The 24,674-nt window shown below is 37.1% G+C and overlaps 1 protein-coding gene across 5 annotated transcripts in view; it reads right to left on the bottom strand.

Moving 5' to 3' along the window:
• Window positions 1-24,674, bottom strand: part of NSMCE2 (NSE2 (MMS21) homolog, SMC5-SMC6 complex SUMO ligase) — a 274,102-nt gene that overhangs the window by 160,977 nt on the left and 88,451 nt on the right. For all 5 annotated transcript variants that reach the window (XM_054499848.2, XM_054499849.2, XM_054499846.2 and 2 more), the window contains one exon: window positions 22,809-22,962. In XM_054499848.2, the coding sequence (XP_054355823.1) occupies window positions 22,809-22,962 (154 nt within the window). The remainder of the gene's footprint in view (window positions 1-22,808; window positions 22,963-24,674) is intronic.

The following is a 24,674-nucleotide window of genomic DNA, read 5'->3' as shown; positions in this document are numbered from 1 at the left end:
CAGAAGGGTTGAAGGGAGCCATGGAAAGCCCATGCCCTGCTTGACTCTTGCCAGTTTCCTGTGAGCAAGCATGACCAGGTATATACTGTAGAATGATCATTCTGGTAGAAACTGGCCGGATCGAGTTTACAGCTGGGAGCATATAGGAGGCTGACAGCAAGATCAGAAGTAGAGCAGCAATAGTAGTGGGGGAAGAAAGTAATGGAGAGGAGACTGGTAGGGATTTTTAGGAATGGGACTAGACTTTTAGGAATGGGACTAGACAGCATATCTTATTGAATGGCATAATTCTTACACATCTTTGCAGTAGGAATTTTTTGCTTTTGGTAAATGTAAAGTAAAACCCCTGTGCCTAAAGCAGGAGGAAAATGTACATAAACAAGCTACTACTATATTTTCTTGACTCCATACAACTATCAAATATAAGAAGTATGGTCAACTTAATACTTTGTGTACGGGGGAAAAATTAATGCTTCCATATAAAGGAAAGATGGAGGTTGTTAAGGCTGATGATTGGAGGAAGGAATGAAAAGTTCTTGAGTCTAATTTGTAAGTTTCCTACCTTAGGCAACTGAAGTGAAGTCACAGTGTAGTGTCTTCTTGGGAAAGAGAAAGGAAGTACCTTCTATAAGGAAGGACCCAATGGTCAAACTGGGCAAGGAAGGTTGCCAGGAAGTCTGGGAACACCTCCAACTAACAGACAGCCACATTTTGTGCTTAAGAGTGTAATTGTTGCCCAGGTCTGCCAAGGTAACCTTCGCAAAAAGGGCCTTGCCCTATCTTTTATTCCCAGGACTACTATGTGTCAAAGTATTTGTCATGAAATATTTGTCCCATGGGGGAAAAAAGGTCCCATGAACTAAGTCATAACCCCCTTCTATAGTCCTTCATTCATTTCCCAAATATATACTAAGCACTGGTTCCATGACAGGTACTGTTTTAGGCACTAGGGATACAACAGATTAAGACAGACAAGCATCTGTCTCACTGCAATGACATTCTAGCCAAATGTAAATTACACGATAAGGACTAGGGAATCCCATAGGAAAGCAAACTGACTAATATCACTGAAGTTCTATTTTTTAAAATTTTTTTCTCCTACTTTCAAGCTAACAAGTTATATTTTATTTTTTAAAATAACCTGACTATGTTTACTTTGGAAAACCCTACTAAAAACCTTTCATCAACCCCACCCTACTCTCTATCTTCTCCAGATTTTGCATGTTAAATTTCTAGGACCTTGTAATCTCAAGAGACTAGTCTCCCTTTCTTCTCACCTCCAAGACATCAATTACTTACTTACATTCCTAGTGACTAGCAGTGCTCTGAATACAGTAGGGGCCTACTCACTAAAATATTGATAATGGGGGAATCTATGCGCACGTGGGGTATATGGGAAATCTCTGTATCTTATGCTCAATTTTGCTATGAACTTAAAACTGTTCTTAGAAAAGAGTCTGTTAACAATAATTATTTAAGAATAAAGTCTGTTAACATTTACAAGGTAGGGGTAGGATGAAGCATGGGCTGTATATATCTCAAGGACCTATGGGCTGGCTGTGGAGCCATGTGGCTTATTTCTCAGTAAAAGCTTCTCCCTAGGAAGCCATTTCTGCCTCCTTCCCTTCCTCTTTCTAGATATTAGTTATGCAAGGTCCATGGGTATGATACAGTCTATAATCTGGCAAACAGGTTGACATGAGATGAGGGTACTAAAAAAATTATATATATATACATACAGACACACACACACACACACAACGTTTACAATAAGTTATCTGGTGATTTTTTTTTTAAAAAAAGACTAAACAACTGAGCTCAAACAGCAAAGACCATTTTTTTCAATCTAAATCTAATTATAAAAGAATCCCTACTGTATTAAAGGCCCACAGAGCACACAGTGATAGCTGTAGCTCCATTTCATTTGCTTATAACAAATATTCATGTTTTCATCAGAGCATAGGAAGGTTCATTGTGAATAGAGCAATTCCTGACACTTCAGGTTCTGTCTTCCTATCAAGAAAAGGTTGTCAAAACCAATATTGTACTGAAAAATGATGTGTTACCTTATCAACATTTTTTTGTTCCCACCCTTGCCAATTACAGAACATTCCTTAACTACTTGATAGTCCAGCAATATTTTATCCTTCATTAAGATCTTTAACACATTAACAAAATTATTAAAACATTGCTTATGCTTAAGAATTCATGCCAATTGATAGTAACTTTAAAATGTTTATCCTTATACAATTTAAGTATATGTATAAATGAAAATTATTAAAGTAAATGCCTCTAACAAGTTCAAAAAGATTAGGTAACTAATATTTGGGGAGTATATGACAGTTTATAAAACACTTTTCATGTATAATATTTGATTTAACCCATAAACAACTCTGTGGGCTAGTTAGCATTATTATTATTTTACTATACTTTGCATAAAAATGTAATTTCATTGATGTGCTTTAAAAACCACAAACTATTACTTGGTTGTGCCACTATCTGAATTTACATTTTCTCATTTCAGATTCCAGTTATCTTTCCATGGTTGAGACAGTCTCTGTCTGTACCACTGTTAACAACATATACAGGTGACTGAATAAATGAGTTTAAAAAGTTATCCAGGGCTGGTCCGTTCCAAGATGGCTGAATAGGAACAGCTCCGGTCTGCAGCTCCTAGCGTGATCGACGCAGAAGACTGGTGATTTTGGCATTTCCAGTTGAGGTTCCTGTTTCATCTCATTGGGACTGGTTGGACAGTGGGTGCAGCCCACGGAGGGCAAGGTGAAGTAGGGCGGGGCATTGCCTCACACAGGAAGTGCAACAGGCCAGAGGATTTCCCTTTCCTAGCCAAGGGAAGCTGTGACAGACCGTACCTGGAAAAACAGGACACTCTCGCCAAAATACTGTGCTTTCCCCACGGTCTTAGCAGCCAACAGACCAGGAGATTCTCTCCTGTGCCTGGCTTGGCAGGTCCCATGCCGACGGAGCCTTGCTCACTGCTAGTGCAGCAGCCTGAGAACCTGCGAGGCTGAAGCTTGGCAGGAGGGTGGGGGGATGGTGGGGTGTCTGCCATGGCTGAGGCTTGAGTAGGTAAACAAAGCGGCTGGGAAGCTTGAACTTGGGGGAGCCCACCACAGCTCAGCAAGGGCTACTGCCTCTATAGACTCCACCTCTGTGGACAGGGCATAGCTGAACAAAAGGCAGCAGAAACTTTTGCAGACTTAAACGTCCCTGTCTGACAGCTCTGAAGAGAGCAGTGGTTCTCTCAGCACGACGACTGAGCTCTGAGAATGGACACACTGCTTTCTCAAGTGGGTCCCTGAACGCTGTGTAGCCTAACTGGGAGACACCTCCCAGTAGGGACTGACAGACAACTCATACACGTGGGTGCCCCTCTGGGACAAAGCTTCCAGAGGAAGGATGAGGAAGCAATATTTGCTGTTCTGCAATATTTGTGATTCTGCAGCCTCCGCTGGTGATACCCAGGCAAACAAGGTCTGGAATGGACCTCCAGCAAACTCCAACAGACCTGCAGCTGAGGGACCTGATTGTTAGAAGGAAAACTAACAAACAGAAAGGAATAGCATCAACATCAACAAAAAGGACATCCACACCAAAACCCCATCTGTAGGTCACCAACATCAAAGACCAAAGGTAGATAAAACCACAAAGATGGGGAGAAACCAGAGCAGAAAAGCTGAAAATTCTAAAAACCAAAGTGCTTCTTCTCCTCCAACGGATCGCAGCTGCTTGCCAGCAATGGAACAAACCTGGATGGAGAATGACTTTGACGAGTTGACAGAAGTAGGCTTCAGAAGGTCAGTAATAACAAACTTCTCCAAGCTAAAGGAGCATGTTCTAACCCATCGCAAGGAAGCTAAAAAACTTGAAAAAAGGTTAGACGAATGACTAACTAGAATAAACAGTAGACAGAAGACCTTAAATGAATTGATAGAGCTGAAAACCAAGGCACAAGAACTTCATGATGCATGCACAAGCTTCAATAGCCGATTCGATCAACTAGAAGAAATGATATCAGTGATTGAAGATCAAATTAATGAAATAAAGCAAGAAGAAAAGTTAGAGAAAAAAGTAAAAAGAAACAAACAAAGCCTCCAAGAAATATGGGACTATGTGACAAGACCAAACCTACGTTTGATTGGTGTACCTGAAAGTGACAGGGAGAACGGTACCAAGTTGGAAAAAACTCTTCAGGATATTATCCAGGAGAACTTCCCCAATGTAGCCAGGCAAGCCAACATTCAAACTCAGGAAATATAAGAACACCACAAAGATACTCCTCGAGAAGAGCAACCCCAAGACACATAACTGTCAGATTAACCAAGGTTGAAATGAAGGAAAAAATGTTAAGGGCAGGCAGAGAGAAAAGTCAGGTTACCCACAAAGGGAAGCCCATCAGACTAACAGCGGATGTCTCAGCAGAAATCTTACAAGCCAGAAGAGAGTGGGGGCCAATATTCAACATTCTTAAAGAAAATAATTTTCAACCCAGAACCTCATATCCAGCCAAACTAAGCTTCATAAGTGAAGGAGAAATAAAATCCTTTACAGACAAGCAAATGCTGAGAGATTTTGTCACCACTAGGCCTGCCTTACAAGAGCTCCTGAAGGAAGCACTAAACATGGAAAGGAACAACCGGCACCAGCCGCCGCAAAAACATGCTAAATTGTAAAGACCATCGATGCTATGAAGAAACTGCATCAATTAACAGGCAAAATAACCAGCTAACATCATAATGACAGGATCAAATCCAAACATAACAATATTAACCTTAAATATAAATGGGCTAAATGCCCCAATTAAAAGACACAGACTAGCAAATTGGATAAACAGTCAAGACCCATCAATGTGCTGTATTCAGGAGACCCATCTCATGTGCAGAGACACACATAGGCTCAAAATAAAGGGATGGAGGAAGATCTATCAAGCAAATGGAAAGCAAGAAAAGCAGGGGTTGCAATCCTAGTCTCGGATAAAACAGACTTTAAACCAACAAAGATCAAGAGACAAAGAAGGCCATTACATGATGGTAAAGGGATCAATTCAACAAGAAGAGCTAACTATCCTAAATATATATGCACCCAATACAGGAGCACCCAGATTCATAAAGCAAGTCCTTAGAGATCTACAAAGAGACTTAGACTCCCACACAATAATAATGGGAGACTTTAACACCCCACTGTCAATATTAGACCGATCAATGAGACAGAAGGTTAACAAGGATATTCAGGATTTGAACTCAGCTCTGCACCAAGCAGACCTAATAGACATCTACAAATCTCTCCACCCCAAATCAACAGAATATGCATTCTTCTCAGCACCACACCACACTGATTCTAAAATTGACCACATAATTGGAAGCAAAGCACTCCTCAGCAAATGTAAAAGAATAGAAATCACAACAAACTCTTTCTCAGACCACAGTGCAATCAAATTAGAACTCAGGATTAAGAAACTCATTTAAAACCGCACAACTACATGGAAACTGAACAACTTGCTCCTGAATGAGTACTGGGTAAATAATGAAATGAAGGCAGAAATAAAGATGTTCTTTGAAACCAATGAGAACAAAGATCAACGTACCAGAATCTATGGGACACATTTAAAGTAGTGTGCAGAGGAAAATTTATAGCAGTAGATGCCCATAACAGAAAGCAGGAAAGATCTAAAATCGACACCCTAACATCACAATTAAAAGAACTAGAGAAGCAAGAGCAAACAAATTCTAAAGCTAGCAGAAGGCAAGAAATAACTCAAATCAGAGCAGAACTGAAGGAGACAGAGACACAAAAAAACCCTTCAAAAAAAATCAATGAATCCAGGTTTTTTGAAAAGATCAACAAAATTGACAGACCACTAGCAAGACTAATAAAGAAGAAAAGAGAGAAGAATCAAATAGATGCAATAAAAAATGATAAAGGGGTATCACCACTGATCCCACAGAAATACAAACTACCATCAGAGAATACTATAAACACCTCTACGCAAATAAACTAGAAAATCTAGAAGAAATGGATAAATTCCTGGACACATATGCCCTCCCAAGACTAAACCAGGAAGAAGTTGAATCTCTGAATAGACCAATAACAGGGTCTAAAATTGAGGAAGTAATTAATAGCTTACCAACCAAAAAAAGTCCAGGACCAGATAGATTCACAGCCTAATTCTACCAGAGGTACAAAGAGCAGCTGGGACCATCCATTCCTTCTGAAACCATTCCAATCAACAGAAAAAGAGGGAACCTCCCTAACTCCTTTTATGAGGCTAGCATCATCCTGATACCAAAGCCTGGCAGAGACACAACAAAAAAAGAGAATTTTAGACCAATATCTCTGATGAACATCGATGTGAAAATCCTCAATAAAATACTGGCAAATCGAATCCAGCAGCACATCAAAAAACTTATCCATCACGATCAAGTAGGCTTCATCCCCAGGATGCAAGGCTGGTTCAACATACGCAAATCAATAAATGTAATCCATCACATAAACAGAACCAATGACAAAAACCACACGCTTATCTCAATAGATGCAGAAAAGGCCTTTGACAAAATTCAACAGCCTTTCATGCTAAAAACTCTTAATAAACTAGGTATCGATGGAACATATCTCAAGATAATAAGCTATTTATGACAAACCCACAGCCAATATCATACTGAATGGGCAAAAACTGGAAGCATTCCCTTTGAAAACTGGCACAAGACAAGGCTGCCCTCTCTCACCACTCCTATTCAACATAGTGTTGGAAGTTCTGGCCAGGGCAATCAGGCAAGAGAAAGAAATAAAGGGTATTCAATTAGGAAAAGAGAAAGTCAAATTGTCCCTGTTTGCAGATGACATGATTGTATAGTTAGAAAACCCCATCGTCTCAGCCCAAAATCTCCTTAAGCTGATAAGCAACTTCGGCAAAGTCTCAGGATACAAAATCAATGTGCAAAAATCACAAGCGTTCCTATACACCAATAACAGACAGAGACCCAAATCATGAGTGAACTCCCATTCACAATTGCTTCAAAGAGAATAAAATACCTAGGAATCCAACTTACAAGGGATGTGAAGGACCTCTTCAAGGAGAACTACAAACCACTGCTCAATGAAATAAAAGAGGACAAAAACAAATGGAAGAACATTTCATACTCATGGATAGGAAGAATCAATATAGTGAAAATGGCCATACTGCCCAAAGTAATTTATAGATTCAATGCCATCCCCATAAATACCAATGACTTTCTTCACAGAATTGGACAAAACTAAAGTTCACATGGAACCAAAAAAGGGCCCACATCGCCAAGAAAATCCTAAGCAAAAAGAACGAAGCTGGGGGCTACCTGACTTCGAACTATACTACAAGGCTACAGTAACCAAAACAGCATGATACTGGTATCAAAACAGATATACAGACCAATGGAACACAACAGAGGCCTCAGAAATAACACCACACATCTACAACCATCCCATCTTTGATAAACCTGACAAAAACAAGAAATGGGGAAAAGATTCTCTATTTAATAAATGGTGCTGGGAAAACTGGCTAGTCATATGTAGAAAGCTGAAACTGGATCCCTTCCTTACACCTTATACAAAAATTAATTCAAGACGGATTGAAGACTTAAATGTTAGACCTAAAACCATAAAAACCCTAGAAGAAAACCTAGACAATACCATTCAGGACACAGGCATGGGCAAAGACTTCATGACTAAAACACCAAAAGCAATGGAAACAAAAGCCAAAATAGACAAATGAGATCTAATTAAACTAAAGAGCTTCTGCATGGGAAAGGAAACTACCATCAGAGTGAACAGGCAACCTACAGAATGGGAGAAAATTTTTGCAATCTACCTATCTGATAAAGGGCTAATATCCAGAATCTACAAAGAACTTAAACAAATTTACAAGAAAAAAACAACCCCATTAAAAAGTGGGCAAAGGATACGAACAGACACTTCTCAAAAGAGGACATTTATGAAGCCAACAGACGCATAAAAAAATGCTCATCATCACTGGTCATCAGAGAAATGCAATCAAAACCACAATGAGATACCATCTCATGCCAGTTAGAATGGCGATCATTAAAGTCAGGAATCAACAGGTGCTGGAGAGGATGTGGAGAAGTAGGAATGCTTTTACACTGTTGATGGTAGTGTAAATTAGTTCAACCATTGTGGAAGACAGTGTGGCAATTCCTCAAGGATCTAGAACTAGAAATACCATTTGACCCAGCGATCCCATTACTGGGTATATACCCAAAGGATTATAAATCATGCTACTATAAAGACACATGCACACGTATGTTTATTGTGGCACTATTCACAATAGCAAAGACTTGGAACCAACCCAAATGTTCATCAATGATAGACTGGATTAAGAAAATGTGGCACATATACACCATGGGATACTATGCAGCCATAAAAAAAGGATGAGTTCATGTCCTCTGCAGGGACATGGTTGAAGATGGAAACCATCATTCTTGGGAAACTATCAGAAGGACAGGAAACCAAACCCACATGTTCTCACTCACAGGTGGAAATTGAGCAATAAGAACACTTGGACACAGGGCGGGGAACATCACACACCAGGGCTTGTCGGGGAGTAGGGGTGCTGGGGGAGGGATAGCATTAGGAGAAATACCTAATGCAAATGACCAGTTGATAGGTGCAGCAAACCAACATGGCACATGTATACCTATGTAACAAACCTGCACGTTGTGCACATGTACCCTAGAACTTAAAGTATAAAAAAAAAAAAAAAAGAAAAAAAAGTTATCCAGGGCTGCGCTTGGTGGCTGATGCCTGTGATCCCAGCACTTTGGGAGGCCAAGGCAGGAGGATCACATAAGGTCAGGAGTTCAAGACCAGGAGCCTGGCCAACACGGTGAAACCCAGTCTCCACTAAAAATACAAAAATCAGCTTCGCATGGTGGCAGGCACCTGTAATCCCAGCTACTTGGGAGGCAGCAGAATCGCATGAACCCAGGAGTCGGAGGTTGCAGTGAGCCGAGATTGCACCACTGCACTCCAGCCTGGGTGACAGAATGAGACTCCATCTCAAAAAAAAAAAAAAGTTATCCAGGAAAAAGAATGTAATGACTAACATAAACTTTAACAAATACAAGGCAAATAACTCTGAAAGACAGTACTTGAGCATAACACAAATATCATGATTAAGACTATCAATAAATAGACATATTTGTTTTAGAGTTATAAAGAAATGTATTTCCCCCAAAATACTGTAAAGTGAGTTGATGGTCAGTACCAGAATGTAAGCTCCATGAGCATAGAGACTTGTCTATTTTGTTCACTGCCATATTCCCAGCATATTAAATGAACATCTGTTGAATGAATGAATACTAAGTACAACATCGAGTTTCAAAATGAGGCTCTAAGATACGGGTAAATGAAGTTCGTTTATATTTAAAACCAGGACACCAAGTACAATTTAATTCATTAGGTAATTACTAAGTAATTTATATGTATGTGCTTATGACTATGCTAAGATACGTTTGTATGGATCCGCCCTTTTAAATAATAAGCTGCATCAGATCTGGAATTGGTGTCAGATTTATATCCTTTAGAGTGCCCAATAAACAACCTTTAGTAGATTATTTTCAACCCTCATTGTATATTAGCATTGCCTGGAGAACGTTAAAAAAAAAAAATGGCTGTGGACTTACCAGACACAAACTAAATTTGAATCTCTGGGGTAGAGACTAAACTCTGATTTTCTTTTCTTTTTTTAATGTTCACAGTTGATATTGACGCCTAGGGATAGGTGAGCATCTCCACTGTAGACCAGTGGTTCTCAAACTTTGGGTTACAGGAGAATCATTTGGAGAGCTGAAAACTCAGTCTTACTCTCCCAGTTTCAGATTCAGTAGGTCTAGGGTAGAACCTAAAAATTTATATTTTTAATAAGTCTCTAGGTGATGCTCATTCTACTGGTATGAGAATCACTCTGAGAACCACTGCTACAGGTCACCTATAGTGTTTCTGGAATGAATTAAAGAATAAATGTAGAAGATATGCAAATAGACAAACATGAACATTATATGAAAAATTTAAATATAAAAAAGTTAGAAAAACATAAATTAAAACCACAATGAGATATCACTACATACTTATTAGAATAGCAGAATGAAAAACAAAACGAAAAATAATGCATGTGCTGGTGAGGGTGCAATTCTCATACACTGCACGTTGAAAAACAGTTTGTCCATTTCTTTTTTTTGAAATTTTATAAATAATATCGACAAAATGTCCATTTCTTATAAGCTAAACATCATATGCTTACTAATCCCAGCAATCATATGCTTACCAAAGCCATCAATCTTATGCCTGGATATTTACTCAATAGAAATTAAGACATATTCACATAAAACTCTGTACATGAATCCTTCTAGTAGTTTTATTCATAATGGCCACCCGCTGGAAACAACTGAGATGTTCTTCAACTGGTAAATGAATAAATAAACTATGGTACATCCATGCGATGAGATACTACTCAGCAATAGAATGCAACAAACTGCAGATAACTAGCAATACTGTTAATGAATGTCAAATGCACTCTGATAAGTGAAAGAAGCCACTCAAAAGGCTATACACTGTACAATTCTACCTATACAACATTCTGGAAAAATTAAAATTATATATAGAAAATTATATATAGAAAAAACAAAACAGTGGTTGCCAAGGGGGGAGGTGTCAACTACAAAGTGGCACAGGAGAATTTTTTGTTGGGGGTTGACTGATAGAACTGTGCAGGACAACTGATTGTGCAGAACCTCATCTGTAAAATGGGATTAATACTATCTACCTACCACACTAAGTTGTTGTGAAAATTAAATAAGATAATAGATGGGAGAGTGCTTTGTAAGCTAAAATATGCCTTATGAAATATAGTCATGCATACAATACATTTTGCAAGCATTCCTCCTCCTCTTTCAACACATACAAAGAGGCAACACTCTCCACAAGAACCACTAACACTTTCTGATATTTCAAGGACAAAGTGACAAGGACCTGGCAAATAAATCAGCAACATACAGTTAATGGGGATGATCAGAGTTAACAGAGAATAACAAAGGGTAATTATGAGGCTGCTTCTCACTGTCCACCAGACTGACTCAGCGATAGGCAGAGACTGAAGGGGCACACTTAGGATAAAACTAGGGGTGAAGATAAAGCATCCATGTACCTTTCTTCTTTCAATTCTTCTGAAATCTTAGAAGAAGAAATATGCTTTTTGTTTTGTTTTACAACACTTAAATCTTTTCTAAGTAAATATCCTCCCAAGCATGCTTGTCACTCCTAACCAATAGTTCTTTCTCAGTAAATTGAGGGATTTTGGTTTCTTGATTATAAAACTATATAGACTCTTTATAGAAAACTAGTGAAGAATAAATACATTTTAAAAAATGAAGGCAGAGAAAGAGTCAAGGTAGAAGCATAATGCTACAACCAGCAGTGTTTATTCTATGAATGTGGTTTAAAAAATATTTTTCATATGTTTATTAGCCATTTGTTTATCTTCTTTTGTGAAGTCTGTTCAAACCTTTGCTAATTTTTAAACAGAAGTGTGTTGTCTCTTATTATTAGTTCCAGTTTTTTATACAGTCTGGATATACTATATTCTTTGTAAGATACATGTTTTGTGAATATTTTGTCTTATGTTGTAGCTTGTCCATTCATTACCTTAATATCTGTCGTGATAAGTTGAAGGTTTTAATTTTGATGAAGTCTACTTTCCATAAATGTGTATTTAACTTAGTTGTAATCATACTGAATACTCAACTTTATACCCTGTTAACTCTTAATAGCAAAAGCATTTATTTCCTGATATTATTAAAACTCCTCACATCATTTTTAATGACTGCAAAATATTTCATTGAATTGATGTTGCCTATTTTACATAACTAGCCTTCAACTATTATACATTAGTGTTAATATATTAATTACAAATAATATCATAAAGGATATCTTTGTAAATAACTTTTGCTTCGTTACTTCAGAATATCTCCTTAAAGTATAGAATTTCAAAGAAAACATATTAGAATGATACAGAAAAGACAGCACATGTTAGCAGTAGAGCGTGTCATCATCATCTATCATCATCTGGAAGGCAGCCTTAGAGATGAAGCCTTTCCCCTATGTGAGGACATGAGATCCACAGACAGAAACTGAATTGCCAGAGTGGGTAGAATCCATTCATTAATGTCTAAGTTAGGTCTTTTGATTTCCATTACCGTGCCCTTTTTGTGATACCACATTAATGCTCCTAAAATCTTAAATTGAAATGAAATGTAGCAAGTCATTAGTATTATTTGAATGTGTAAAATTATATGACTGTGCTCGATTTCAAATGTTGTTCACCAACAATGCATTTCTATACAAGTAGCTCTGAATTTCTATATGCAGTTTTTTCCCTATTTAATTGCTACCATATACATATAATATTCAATTACAGCTGCTTTATAAAGCCAAATTATAATATTAACTTGAAACATTTCGTTTGACTTCAAAATTTTAGATAGTTAATGAGTAAACCATGTCTACTTGCTATACACACAATAACACACCACACACTAAGCTGCCAAAATTCTACTTAAACTTTCTTTCCAAAAAAAAAAAAACCTTTTAAAAATGAAGTAGAAGTAGACAGAAATACTCAATAACTTTGCCTGAAACTTCCAGTATATCTAACAAATATAACACTTAAATCATTCTAACTTCAGGAATTATAACTTGACAAGATAATTATTCTCTTAGGTATAATGTAACATCATCTCTGGGACACTTAAGACTTGGTCTTCCTAATCTAGATTCAGGCTACTTTCTGAATGTGGATGGCATCATACTCTCTTAAAATAAGTCACAATGAGAGAAACACCCAGAGTTCACAGTTTGTGTTTAAAGTTGCTGCTGACTCATTTGTCCCTTGATAACTGAACCTTTCTTTACTAACTTTAATTATAGCTATCTGTCATTTTAAAACTTCCCCTTTCCTCGTGAACGTATTTGCTATCCTTGTGGCCTCTTGACTGTGAGACATTGGGTAAATATGTCACCTCCAAGATTCTTATTATATGGTGTTCAGTCTGCTAAAAACAGAACTTGTACTTTTCATGCATTCCTTTCCTGCATGTGGATGTTGTAAAGATTACGTGAGATGATGTATGTGCAAGAGATTACTGTTGTTATGTTTGAAATAAATTTCATGGAATTTGTTCTAAACTTGGGATGCCATAAATATCCTCCTCCTCTCTGCCATAACACACCAACTATTCCACCAGAAACATCATTCTTAGGCACTATATTCTAAATGAATTGCCAAAACCATGGGGATCTGGAAAAGAAGAACTGCTATGTAATGTCTGGTATCATTACTACTCCCTAATCTCTAAATGCAAGTGACCGAAAAAGATTCTCTCTCAGCTAGATGAAGCAGATTCCTCCAGCGTCATCAAAGTACATCAAGGCAGTTCTATGATCTGGAAGATCCAAACAGATGATTCACTCTTCAAGAGTCCTATTAAAAGTCAATTTTTTTTCCAAGAAATTAATGATATGCTTGAATTGAGAGAAAGAAAAAACACACAAAAGTGTTTTCAAGAATTGGTGTGGTACGTGGGAAAGAACATGGGCTTTGGTGTCACCCAAACCTGGGTATGAATTTCAGCATCAGGATTTTAGGCAAGTTCTATTATGTCTCTTTGCTTATTTTCTCATCTATAAAATGGATACACCCATCTAACAGAGCTGAAAGAAAGAAATAACAATGCACATAATGGCTGGGCATGGTGGCTCACACCTGTAATCCCAGCACTTTGGGAGGCCAAGGCAGGTGGATCACCTGAGGTCAGGAGTTCAAGACCAGCCTGGCCAACATGGTGAAACCCCGTCTCTACTAAAAATACAAAAAATTAGCTAGGTGGCATGGTGGGTGTCTGTAATCCCAGCTACTCGGGAGGCTGAGGCAGGAGAATCACTTGAACCTGGGAGGCAGAGGTTGCAGTGAGCCAAGATCATGCCACTGCACTCCAGCCTGGGCAACAAGAGCAAAACTCCATCTCAAAAAATAATCATAATAATGTACATAAAGTCTGCAAGTACAATAGCCTGAGCATAGGTAAGCACTCAAACAATGTCGGCTGTTATTCATTAATTCAACCAGCACTCACTGAGTACTTTAGGTACTAGGCATTATACCAAGCATGCCTATGACCTCTATTATAACTATTATCCAATAGGAATAGGGCAAACCTAAGATGAATGCAGAGTAGATGAGTGCTTTTTTTGTACAATACAAAGGACATGTAGAAAAAGTTAATTTCTCACTACAAAGTAACTCCTGGACAGCTTAATGACCTGATTAAAACTCCACCACTATGGAATCAATCCTTTAATTTGAATTAATCTTTTTCTTAACTTAATGATTTATTTGGTCCCCCAAATCTGCTTTAAAATGTAAACATTCCTAAGAAGTAACAGCTTTACAAAAGAGAAGAGGGAGAGTAGCTACACTTCTCTCCAATGTTTCCTCTTCATCCTTGGCATCGTCTGTCTTCTGGTTCTACTGTTCACTAGCTTTGTTGTTCTTGGGCATGTCACTTTACCTCTCTGAGGCTGCTTCATCATGAAGATGGGGATAACACTCTTCAGCTGCAATGATGTAAGTCAAGATTTACGGAAAAGAGAAAACTTATGGAGTGGGAGACACAAAGAAAGCAACAGGGAGGAAAGAGACACACAGAAAAGACAGTCAGACAGATGCTGACTCAGAGAGGAGGAAAGAGGAGAGAGGCAAATACTCAAAGAATAAAAAATTTCTATAGGGCAGAAATTTCACTCAACGAACATAAGCTCTCAGGATGCAATCCAGCCTGAAAAAGTCCATCTTGGTTGTGACATTTAAGATTTTTAGCATTTCCCAACAATTATTCAGCAAGTTAATGGCAATGGCTTCATCAACATCTTCAAGGAAAAAATGAAGACCTGCTGAGAGGCACAGAGACAGTAAAACCATAGAAGAGCCAGCAAACTTCATCAATTTGTTTGAATGTTCTAAGCAGTCACACTTAAGTGACTTAAGCCATATTCTGTGATATTAAAAAATGTGTATTGCTGTATATACTATATGTTCGTGCCAACATATCACTGTAAAGGGTTATATACACAAAATTATGTATTTACTTTTGTTGAGCATTTTAAGGAATTTTCAAAGACAATATAAATTTTTAACCTTTTCTACTGATTTTAGATCTCAACCCTATAAATGCTAATTTTTGTCCTCTATTTTTTCTCTTCCTTACTGATGATGTATTGAGAGGAAAAGGATTTTTATCATCAGACTGCCTTAACTATGTTCTGACCCTCTTTTTCTAGGCAGCTTATCTGATCAGTTGAATAAATCTGTTCTAGGAATAATAGTTCCTTACTCTAAAGCCTCCTATCAACTATTAGTTCTTACACTTTAGCCCAGTTAGTTGCTTTGGCTTACTCACGCATGTCTGGACAGGCCCAGGCAAGTCTTAGCCTTAAACTTTTCATAAGCAACTTCCTCTCCTTCTTTCTTCTTCCTTGCACTTACCTATTTAGGAAAGTTTTAGGCTATTAGCAAATCGAGTATCAGTTTAAGATTGTGAGGTTCAGCTCCAGCCAATGGATGCAGGACAGAGCAGTAAGGATGACCCAAATGCATAAGGGATAAACATGTCTGCCTTTCCTTTGTTCAGGTGTGCTCTTGCCATTGTTCCATCTGCGTGGAGCACCCTTTCTGCAGAAAGTAAAGATTGCCTTGCTGAGAGGTCCTTTGTCTCTGTGCTGACTTTTCTTCACAACACTTTTTATCTATTTCTAACAACAGTTATACCTTATGACAAAGTAAAAAATTTCTAAGTTGAATAGTATCAGGATGAAGGCAAGTTGGTCCATACTTTGCCCAGTTTAAATGCACTCAATATATTTCTAGGAAAAGTCAAATATTTTCCCTCCTGGCACTACCTTGGTTTACTTCTCATCTGTCTTCTTCCAAGTTTCAAAACTCACACATACCTTTCCAATCACTAGTCTTCTCTAGAACCACATTGTTCACCTGCATCTGGATGAGGGGGCTCCCATACCTGGCCCCCTATCACAAAACCCCCATCTGCTTTTTCAATAGAACCCAACAGGTTTCCACAATACACATTCCCAAATGAAGCAAACTGCACATTTTGGCCTTAGTTCGCAGTATCCTGAAAGCAAAACCATTGACTCTTCTGAAGACATCACAAATTAACAGTAAATTAAATGGCTGCCATCTCTCATTAAAGTGCCTAATAAGGCACTAAAAAAATTATATTATGAGAAGGTAAAGCCAAAGGTTACAAACTAACAGTTTTGTCTGAACAGTGTTTTAAAAAATCTAGTAACTGAAAAACAGAAAAATCTAGTAACTTAGATTTCTGAGTTTTCTAAAACAATCTGAAGATCTGGCAACAGTGGGTCCACACCCACTCACAGCAACAATAGGCTGGCAGGAGTGACAGGTGTCCCCATTCAGTAGCACAGAAGCTCTCAAGCACATGATGGTTTTCTGGAAGATTGTTGTGACCATCAAGGACCTTTGTGCTATGGTAATACTACACTGTACCTAGGTCTCATGCTGGAGTTCAAGGAATACAGCAGTAAGCAAAACATAAAAACCCCTACCCTTGTGCAACTACACTGTGGTTTTGAGTAGATGCTGAAGGAGACGGAAAAGCCACCAACTAAAAATAGTAAAGCGAAGGTGTTCTAATGTTCCTGAGAACACTTAATACTATCCTTGAGAGAATCCTTTTGTAAAGTGAATGGCCACTCCCTCCTTTATCAGTTTTGAGATCTAGATTGGGTGTGCTTAAAATGAATCCATATTAATTGCTAGATTACAATGTGAATTCCTATGTCTCTATATCTGATCAAATATCATTGTCATTCAAAATGATTTATAAGCTTCACTCATAGCTGCAATTATCTCCATACCATATATTCTATATATAACAGTGACCTAAATGTACTGTCTAAATTTGTGGTGAACCTTTTCAGATAAGCATTTTTTCATTAAAAGATAATATGATACATTCTCCTTTAAGCTTAGCATTAAATGTACTAACAAAATTATACTGCATATTAAATTAACACTTAAAATTTCAGATTCACATTCAATTCTATTTTTGAACATAAAGCCAAGCCCTTATATTTTGAAAGTTTCTAAATCTCAATCTTAGAAACTTTCAAAACATAAGGGCTTTGTCAACTGCCCTCAATTTCTGCCTTTGCTGATGTACACTAAAATCTACAGGGCCTGATAGTCATGTTAACAGGTAAATGAATAAAAGATGCCAGGAAGATTGCTTGATGACTTGAAGAAGTGTCTATACAGAGGAGTTCACACATTCTAATTAAGTTCTCCTGATGTTAAAATTGCAAGAAACCATGAGCTGTAATATTGAAGGCAGTTTAAGGCAAGGAGAAGAGAAAATTATCCATATTGTCTAGCTAAATTAAAATTATTTCACCCAAGAAAGTCTGGTTATGTCTGCCTTAAACCAAATCATATTGTTTCATTTCACAACTTGGGTTAGTGAGAGTATGATTACTGTTTAAGAAATTCTTCTCTATGAAATTGTTCCCTAACTCAGTTATCACCACCATCACTATCCTCGTCATCTTGTCTAGAAGTGTAGAAGTTATCTTCGATCAATCTTGATTCTGTGACTCCAAGAATTAGAACGATCTAAGATAGGCAGTATCTGAAGGGAGAGTAGGCTGCTATTAAGTGACTCAAATCCAAGTCTTCCGCCTGCTAAGCCACATTCTTTCCATTATGCTGTACTAGCTCTTCCTCAATAACTTAAATCTAAAGCTTTTAGAGCTAGCAGAGTCAGTATCTCATTTAATCTTGGTAATGACCCTGAGACGTAAGCTGAGGCAGATGTAATTATTTCTAACATACAGGACACTGGGTATCTAAAGGATAAAATTCTTTGTTCAAAGATGTTATATCTAATGCCTAGTAATATCTATAAGACAGAACTATTAGGAAAATCATTGTGTGTAACTGAAATAAATTATCTTTAGAGTAACAGTATCTCTAAATGAGTGTAGTATATCTGTTAGGTGTGTATTCTGGGGATGGTAAATACTAGACATCTGTACTGCCCTCTCCTTTCCCACTGTTATCTTTTAGCACATTCTTTCCTACTGGAGCTGAACCCAGCCTCAAAATCTTTCTGTACCACTGCTCCAGAGAGCCCCATATCAGTTGACTGGCATGGCATTCCTGTTTTGACTCTCTTCACTTAGGTCCCACATTGTATAACATTTGTTTCTGATGTTTTCTTTGCTTTTGAGTTGATATTTGTTATTAATGGTTCTCATATTACATCATGTTTGTATACACTGTCTTCTGCATGTACAGATTCCTGCTTTTTGCTTTTTATTTATTTCAGAGCCTCAACTGTAGTAATTCATACACAGTGAATCCTCAAAGTGTTCTGAATGTATCTGAGACAAATGGATGGTATTTAGGGAAAAAATATAAAATTAAAAAAAAAACTGCCGTTATTTCTGAATATAATTTAGATCAAGGGTCAGTAAACATTTACTGTAAAAAGCCAGATAATAAATACGATAAGTTTTCCTAACCAGATGATCTGTGACGCACTCACTCAACCCTGCCATGACAGTGTGACAGTACCCACAGAAAACACATTAACAGGTGAGTATACTATGTTCCCATGAAACCATTTATGGACACTGAAACAGAATTTTCATATAATTTTCACAAGTCACCAAATATTACTCCTCTTTTGATTTTTTTCTCCAACAATTAAAAAATATAAAAACAACTGTTAGCTTGCAGGCCACAGAAAATCAGAAGGCAGGCTGAATTTGGTCCATGGCCCAGAGTTTACTGACCCCAGGCCTAGATCTAGAGTTGTCAAAGTGAGAACTTCTGGTGGTCTGCAAGATCTTTTCAGCAAGTTCAATTACCAATGTGTGAGACAAAATTTTCTTTGTGTACGTCAACAAAATAGACCAAACGTAGATGCAAATATGAGGAGCTAGTTACCTTCTATTTAAATAAGCCAAAAACTGAAGAGATTGACAAAAATGTAAAAGAATGCCACTCTTCTCAATAATTTTTCCTTTATGTTTATAAAATGAAAAGTGGTATCCCATATCAAATACTGTTTATATTAACATGTAATAGGCTTATTTTTCATATGTTAATATTTTTAGAATTCTTCAGTTTTGATTTCTAATATGATAAATGTCAGTTGATATAATCAATAAACAAAAGCTCTCTGGGGACTCTCAGTAAATTTTAAGAATGTGACCAGGTGCAGTGGCTCACGCCTGTAATCCCAACATTTTGGGAGGCTGAGGCGGGTGGATCCCCTGAGGTCAGGAGTTCAAGACTGGCTGGCAAAACCCCATCTCTACCAAAAATACAAAAATTAGCTTGGTGTGGTGGCATGCACGTATAATCCCAGCTACTTGGGAGGCTGAGGCAGGAGAATCACTTGAACCTGGGAGGCGGAGGTTGAAGTGAGCCAGGATTGCACCACTGCACTCCAGCCTGGGTAACAAAGCGAGACTTGGTCTCAAAAAAAAAAAAAAAAATTAAAAATGTAATGGGAGCATAAGACCTAAAACTTTGAGAACCAGCTGCTGAGCCACAGATAGATTAACTTACAGCTGGTGCGCTGCCAGCAGAGTGTACCTAGGCCTGCCCTTGAGACAAAACCACCTGGGAGACAACTTCATTGCAAGCTCTATCTTGGCCTCTCCCCACCTAAAAGATTCCTGGCATTTCTCTCATTAGACCCTGATTTGGTCAAATGTAATCCCATGTATTTATATTCTTACATAATAAAGTTAGTGAAGACATGGTGGTTATTTTCATAAAAGAAAAAGCACTTCAGCCTTTACTCTGTCAAAACAGGCATCTAGAAGCAATTCTCTCTCTCTGGCCTCTATTTTCTAATCTTTAAAAACAAAAAAATTATTATTGCAATTCCTTGCCGCCAGAACATATCTCAAAACAGATTCATTAGCTCATTTACATATCATAGTGTACCTCTGACCTGGCTACACAAATATTGTGGGAGCCTGATCCTAATTAGAACCCTCACAGCAGTGTTAAATCTAAAGAAAGAAAATCCACTAGACATGGTACAAGTTTATACTTGCATAAACTTGTATTAGTATAATACAAGTATTATACTAATAATACGGCACTAAAATTACATTTTGCAAGTAAGGTATACAGATCTTATAGAGGATTTTTAAAAAGTATTAATATTTTGCTTGTACTGTCATTTGAAATCTAAAAACTTTTTAAAATAAAATTCTAGGGGAAATTTTTATTTTAATTATTTTAGGGGAAAGTTATTTTAATTCCAGGGTTACAATATACAGGGAAACTTTATATAAGGAAGTATTTCTTTCAATATAAATATACATAAGGTTTGACTGTCTATCCAAATAATGTGTACTGGTGGCCTGAGAAAACATTTTCTTTCTTTTTCCAACCCCATTTTAGAGAGATTTAAGAAGTAATAGCCACGATTTCAACATTTATCATTTTTTTGAATTATATGTTCTTAATTAGAAAGTGTTTCTCCATGAGTATATGATTCTAAAAGTCTTCACCCTTTACCTTGTGGAATAATAACTTTGTAAACAATAACAAAAGAAGAAACAATTTATATTTTTGAATATTTGTCCTTCAACCTGTATTATAAAATTACTTAAAACTCAGGAATTGTGATTGGATGCTAAGTCTGACACAATTTATGAGTACTGGCTCCAAATAGTCAAATAAAATACATTTGGCTACTTAGACCAACACCAAAACTGAAATCCATTAGCATTTTTTTTTTCAAGATTGAAAAATTGCTATTTATTTGACAAAAAACTATTGCATTTAATAAAGAAATGTTAATAACTGGTACATACATTAGTTCAAAATATTTTCACTAAGCACCAAATAGAACAGTTCTCGGTCTTTTCACTGAGAACGTCTTTGAAAAAATGCCTATAACAATCAGTTTATTTAGGTTTTTAATCAAGAAATCGAAAACTGCCAATCAGAGTTTCTAATTACCATGAGATGACCAGGTAAACAACCTTGAGGTCATATAATGTGAGCTTTTAAAAGCTTTGTTTAATCTCTACATCCCAACTGAGGGGATTTGTTGGCCTCAGGCTGGTAATCACAGGTCCATGTGCCAGATACTACACACACACACACACACACACACACACACACACACACACACACACACACACACACACACACACACACACACACACACACACACACACACACACACACACACACACACACACACACACACACACACACACACACACACACACACACACCACTGAGTAATAAATATCATGGATAAAAGATAAAGACTATATGGCCCATGTATATTTAAGGGGAATAATGTCTAATTCTCATGGCTATACAATTAATTCACTAGCATCTTTAAGATCAGAAAGCCACTGGCAAATTATTATCTCTTTGGGAAATTATTAATCATTTGAGGGAAGAGTGAAAAATACATTAGAAGAATGTTGGGAGCTGTGATGTTAAAAAAAGAACAAAAAATAAACTTAAAATATGGGGAAAATGCTTACTGGTTAAATCTACAGTAAAAACAAAAGTCTCATCATGATTGCAAAACATTCCAAATTGTGAAACTTAAGTTATTTGTAAAATAGACAAAAGTGAAGCAGCTTCCTCAGTCATTTTTTGAGATCTCAGCATCAATTTAAAGAAAATGCTTATATTTAAAAGAAAGCCTATTTCAAAATACGAATCCCTACATTAAGCACATATAAGGACATGAGGTAAATTTATGTCTCATATCATACAACACTCCTGCTCCATGTGTGTGTAAATGAAGGTGTTGGGAGACTAAAGTTAGAAAAGGTTATTTGCTTCACTATTCACTTCTTTAAGAAATACAAGCGTCTCAATCCTAAAAGAAGCAAAGACTATAGGACTAAATAGATGCTAATGTGAAAAAATCAATTTATATAAAATTGGTATGTGGACCACATGGAAGAATGGGAAAAGAAAGGGCATATATATTTTACTGTGCAGAAAAGATATATTATTTCTGGTAAATACTGTCTAAAAATTTTTTTTGGTATAAAAAATTACATTGCCTGCTCCAATTCTTAAGTCAAAGTTATGTCCACTAAAAAACTTGAATGTAATAGTTTATTAAGAAGGCAACAATTTAAAAACCACATGGAATTTATACTACCACAATGCTAAAATGGATCAAGGAGATTTTGGTTTATAGTTGAGAAGATAAGGTAGTCTTCTGAGAAAACATAGCTAACATTACTCCAAAGCGGCAAAACCAAAATCAAAGTATGGTTATTTTAAAGCATGGCACAGCAGTTTAAAACTTGAACAATACCATTGTTGTTTAAATAAAAGAGTTTTCAGTTTTATTTTGTTTTCCCAATTCCCCTCCCCAGCAATGGGACAATACACATAACTAGCTGCTGGGAAATTTTCTGAGCACTTTGTGGAAACTGTTGGCTTTCAGAAATGGGCAGGCTGATTTGAACCAAAAATTAGACAAAATACAGAATTGCAACAACAATAAAAAGCAACTTAGAAAGAGGATCAAGCCAAGCAGATAAGCAAACTTTATAAAATCAGTTAGCTGGGGCTGTTCATCAAGTCAGTTCCCTAATTTCAAAAAGCCGAACCAAAGCAAAGCATGTTGACTTACATTGCTCCTTTAGTTCTTTCAGCTGTTGTTTAAACTGTACAAATTTTTCATTATTTTGAAAGTCTGCATCAGAATTCTTGCTCTGTAAAGCCAAAAATTTCTTCTCTACCAATAATTTTAAATCTGGTATTTTTTCTGGACGTTCTTCTTTCACCTAAGGGAGACAACAAAATTACCTGAGTTAAATGTTAACAATAATAGTGTTAACAAAGTTTTGCAACATTGTTTTTATCTCAGATAATTCAAAGCAAAAGATAGTGAGGTTGAAAATAATCTCTTGAACAAAGCACCAGAGAGGTTGGGACATGTTCTAGGACAGACTGCTGGCAAATACTGAAGGGACTCATTCATGCCAACTACTCACTCTATTTTGGCTTCCGTAAGCTAGTGGCCCTTCAATGATCCTACTAACTTGTTGTCTTCTGATAACTACCAGGGAAAATCACAAATGTGGCAACTTCACCAGACCTGAGCATCACCACCCAAGTCTGCTCAGTCCTCTCTCACACTCACCAGTGGCTATGCCATCCTTCATGCTCAACATTTTTTTTTTTTTTGGCCCTCCACCCTAGCAGGTAAGAGTCACTTCTACTTTACAAAAGTGGCTGGGGCTTTAGCCTTGACCTTCCATAATGTCCTGCCATGCCAAGGAATAAGTGCCCCTTGGTTCTGTTCAAGGCTAATTCTCAACCCATGTTCTCCTCCATCCCCAATATTATAAAATTATTTCCCAATATTATAAATTTTCAAATATGCAGAAAGGTTGAAGGAAGTATATTATGAACACTCATTCATCTACTTCCTAGGTGCCACAATTAACATTCTGCTCTGTGTGTGTTATCACATATCTATCCATCTGTCTATCTCTCTATCCATTCTCAACCCTGTTCTTAATTACATCTTCATCTCCTTCACAACAAACTTTCCTCTCAACGGGCTCTTTTCTCAAGAACCTTTACACAGGCTCTTCACACCCATTTTTTAAAACAAACAACCTCTTATAATCCCAGCTCCCTGCCCCCAGTTATTTTCTGTTCATATTCCACCTCCTTGTGGGAAAAAAGGAGCCACTCTTTCCAATTTCTCATCCTCCAGCTTTAGCCACTATAGTCAAGCTGCTGCCTCATCACTTTGCTGCAGCTGCTCTCCATCAGGCCTTCATAATTGCTCCCTTTCATCACTGGCCCTTTTCTGATGCTCCTGCTGCCAAGCAAAACTCACTAAACTCTCTATTGTGCCCCATACACTTTAGACAGACTTCTACCACCACTCCAGGAATATTCAATTGCTTATTTTTATGCCTCTTTCGCCTAATAAAGTATAAACTCCTTGAAAGATGTCTGATTTATCACGGTATTACCAGTGCCCAGCACACAGTAGGTAGTACTCAACATGTATTTCAAATAAGTTAATCTTATTAGCTCCAAATATACCTACCCACTAAAAGCCACAATTTATTAGCTGCCATTACTATTAGTATACAGTACAATTTCTAGGCTGGAAGACAGCTTAGAGATATTCTAATCTTGATCTCCTCCCCCCAGTTTCACAAATAAATAAAATGATTTAGAAAGAAGTCAAATGACTTATCTTCTACATCCAACTAGTCAGAGGTAATGCTAAGACTACAAGTTAGATACAGAAAATTCTTGATATTGGTTCTAGTCAGTGGCATATATTTCTAATCTCTCTGAATCTGAGTTATCAATGCATATGAATTCAAAAGATTATCTGCAAAGTATCTGCTTCAACTTTTGTCACAGAGAAAATACATAATCTTCTTTTGCTTAATTGCTATGCATTTTGATTATTAAATAGAAAATGAGAAGCATCAAACCAAAATGTCTAAAATTTATATTTTAGTGT

Source organism: Pongo pygmaeus, chromosome 7 (genome assembly GCF_028885625.2).
Source record: "Pongo pygmaeus isolate AG05252 chromosome 7, NHGRI_mPonPyg2-v2.0_pri, whole genome shotgun sequence".
Lineage (NCBI taxonomy): Eukaryota > Metazoa > Chordata > Mammalia > Primates > Hominidae > Pongo > Pongo pygmaeus.
The sequence above is the reverse complement of the archived record's forward strand: the minus strand, read 5'-3'. Positions and strand labels throughout refer to the sequence as shown.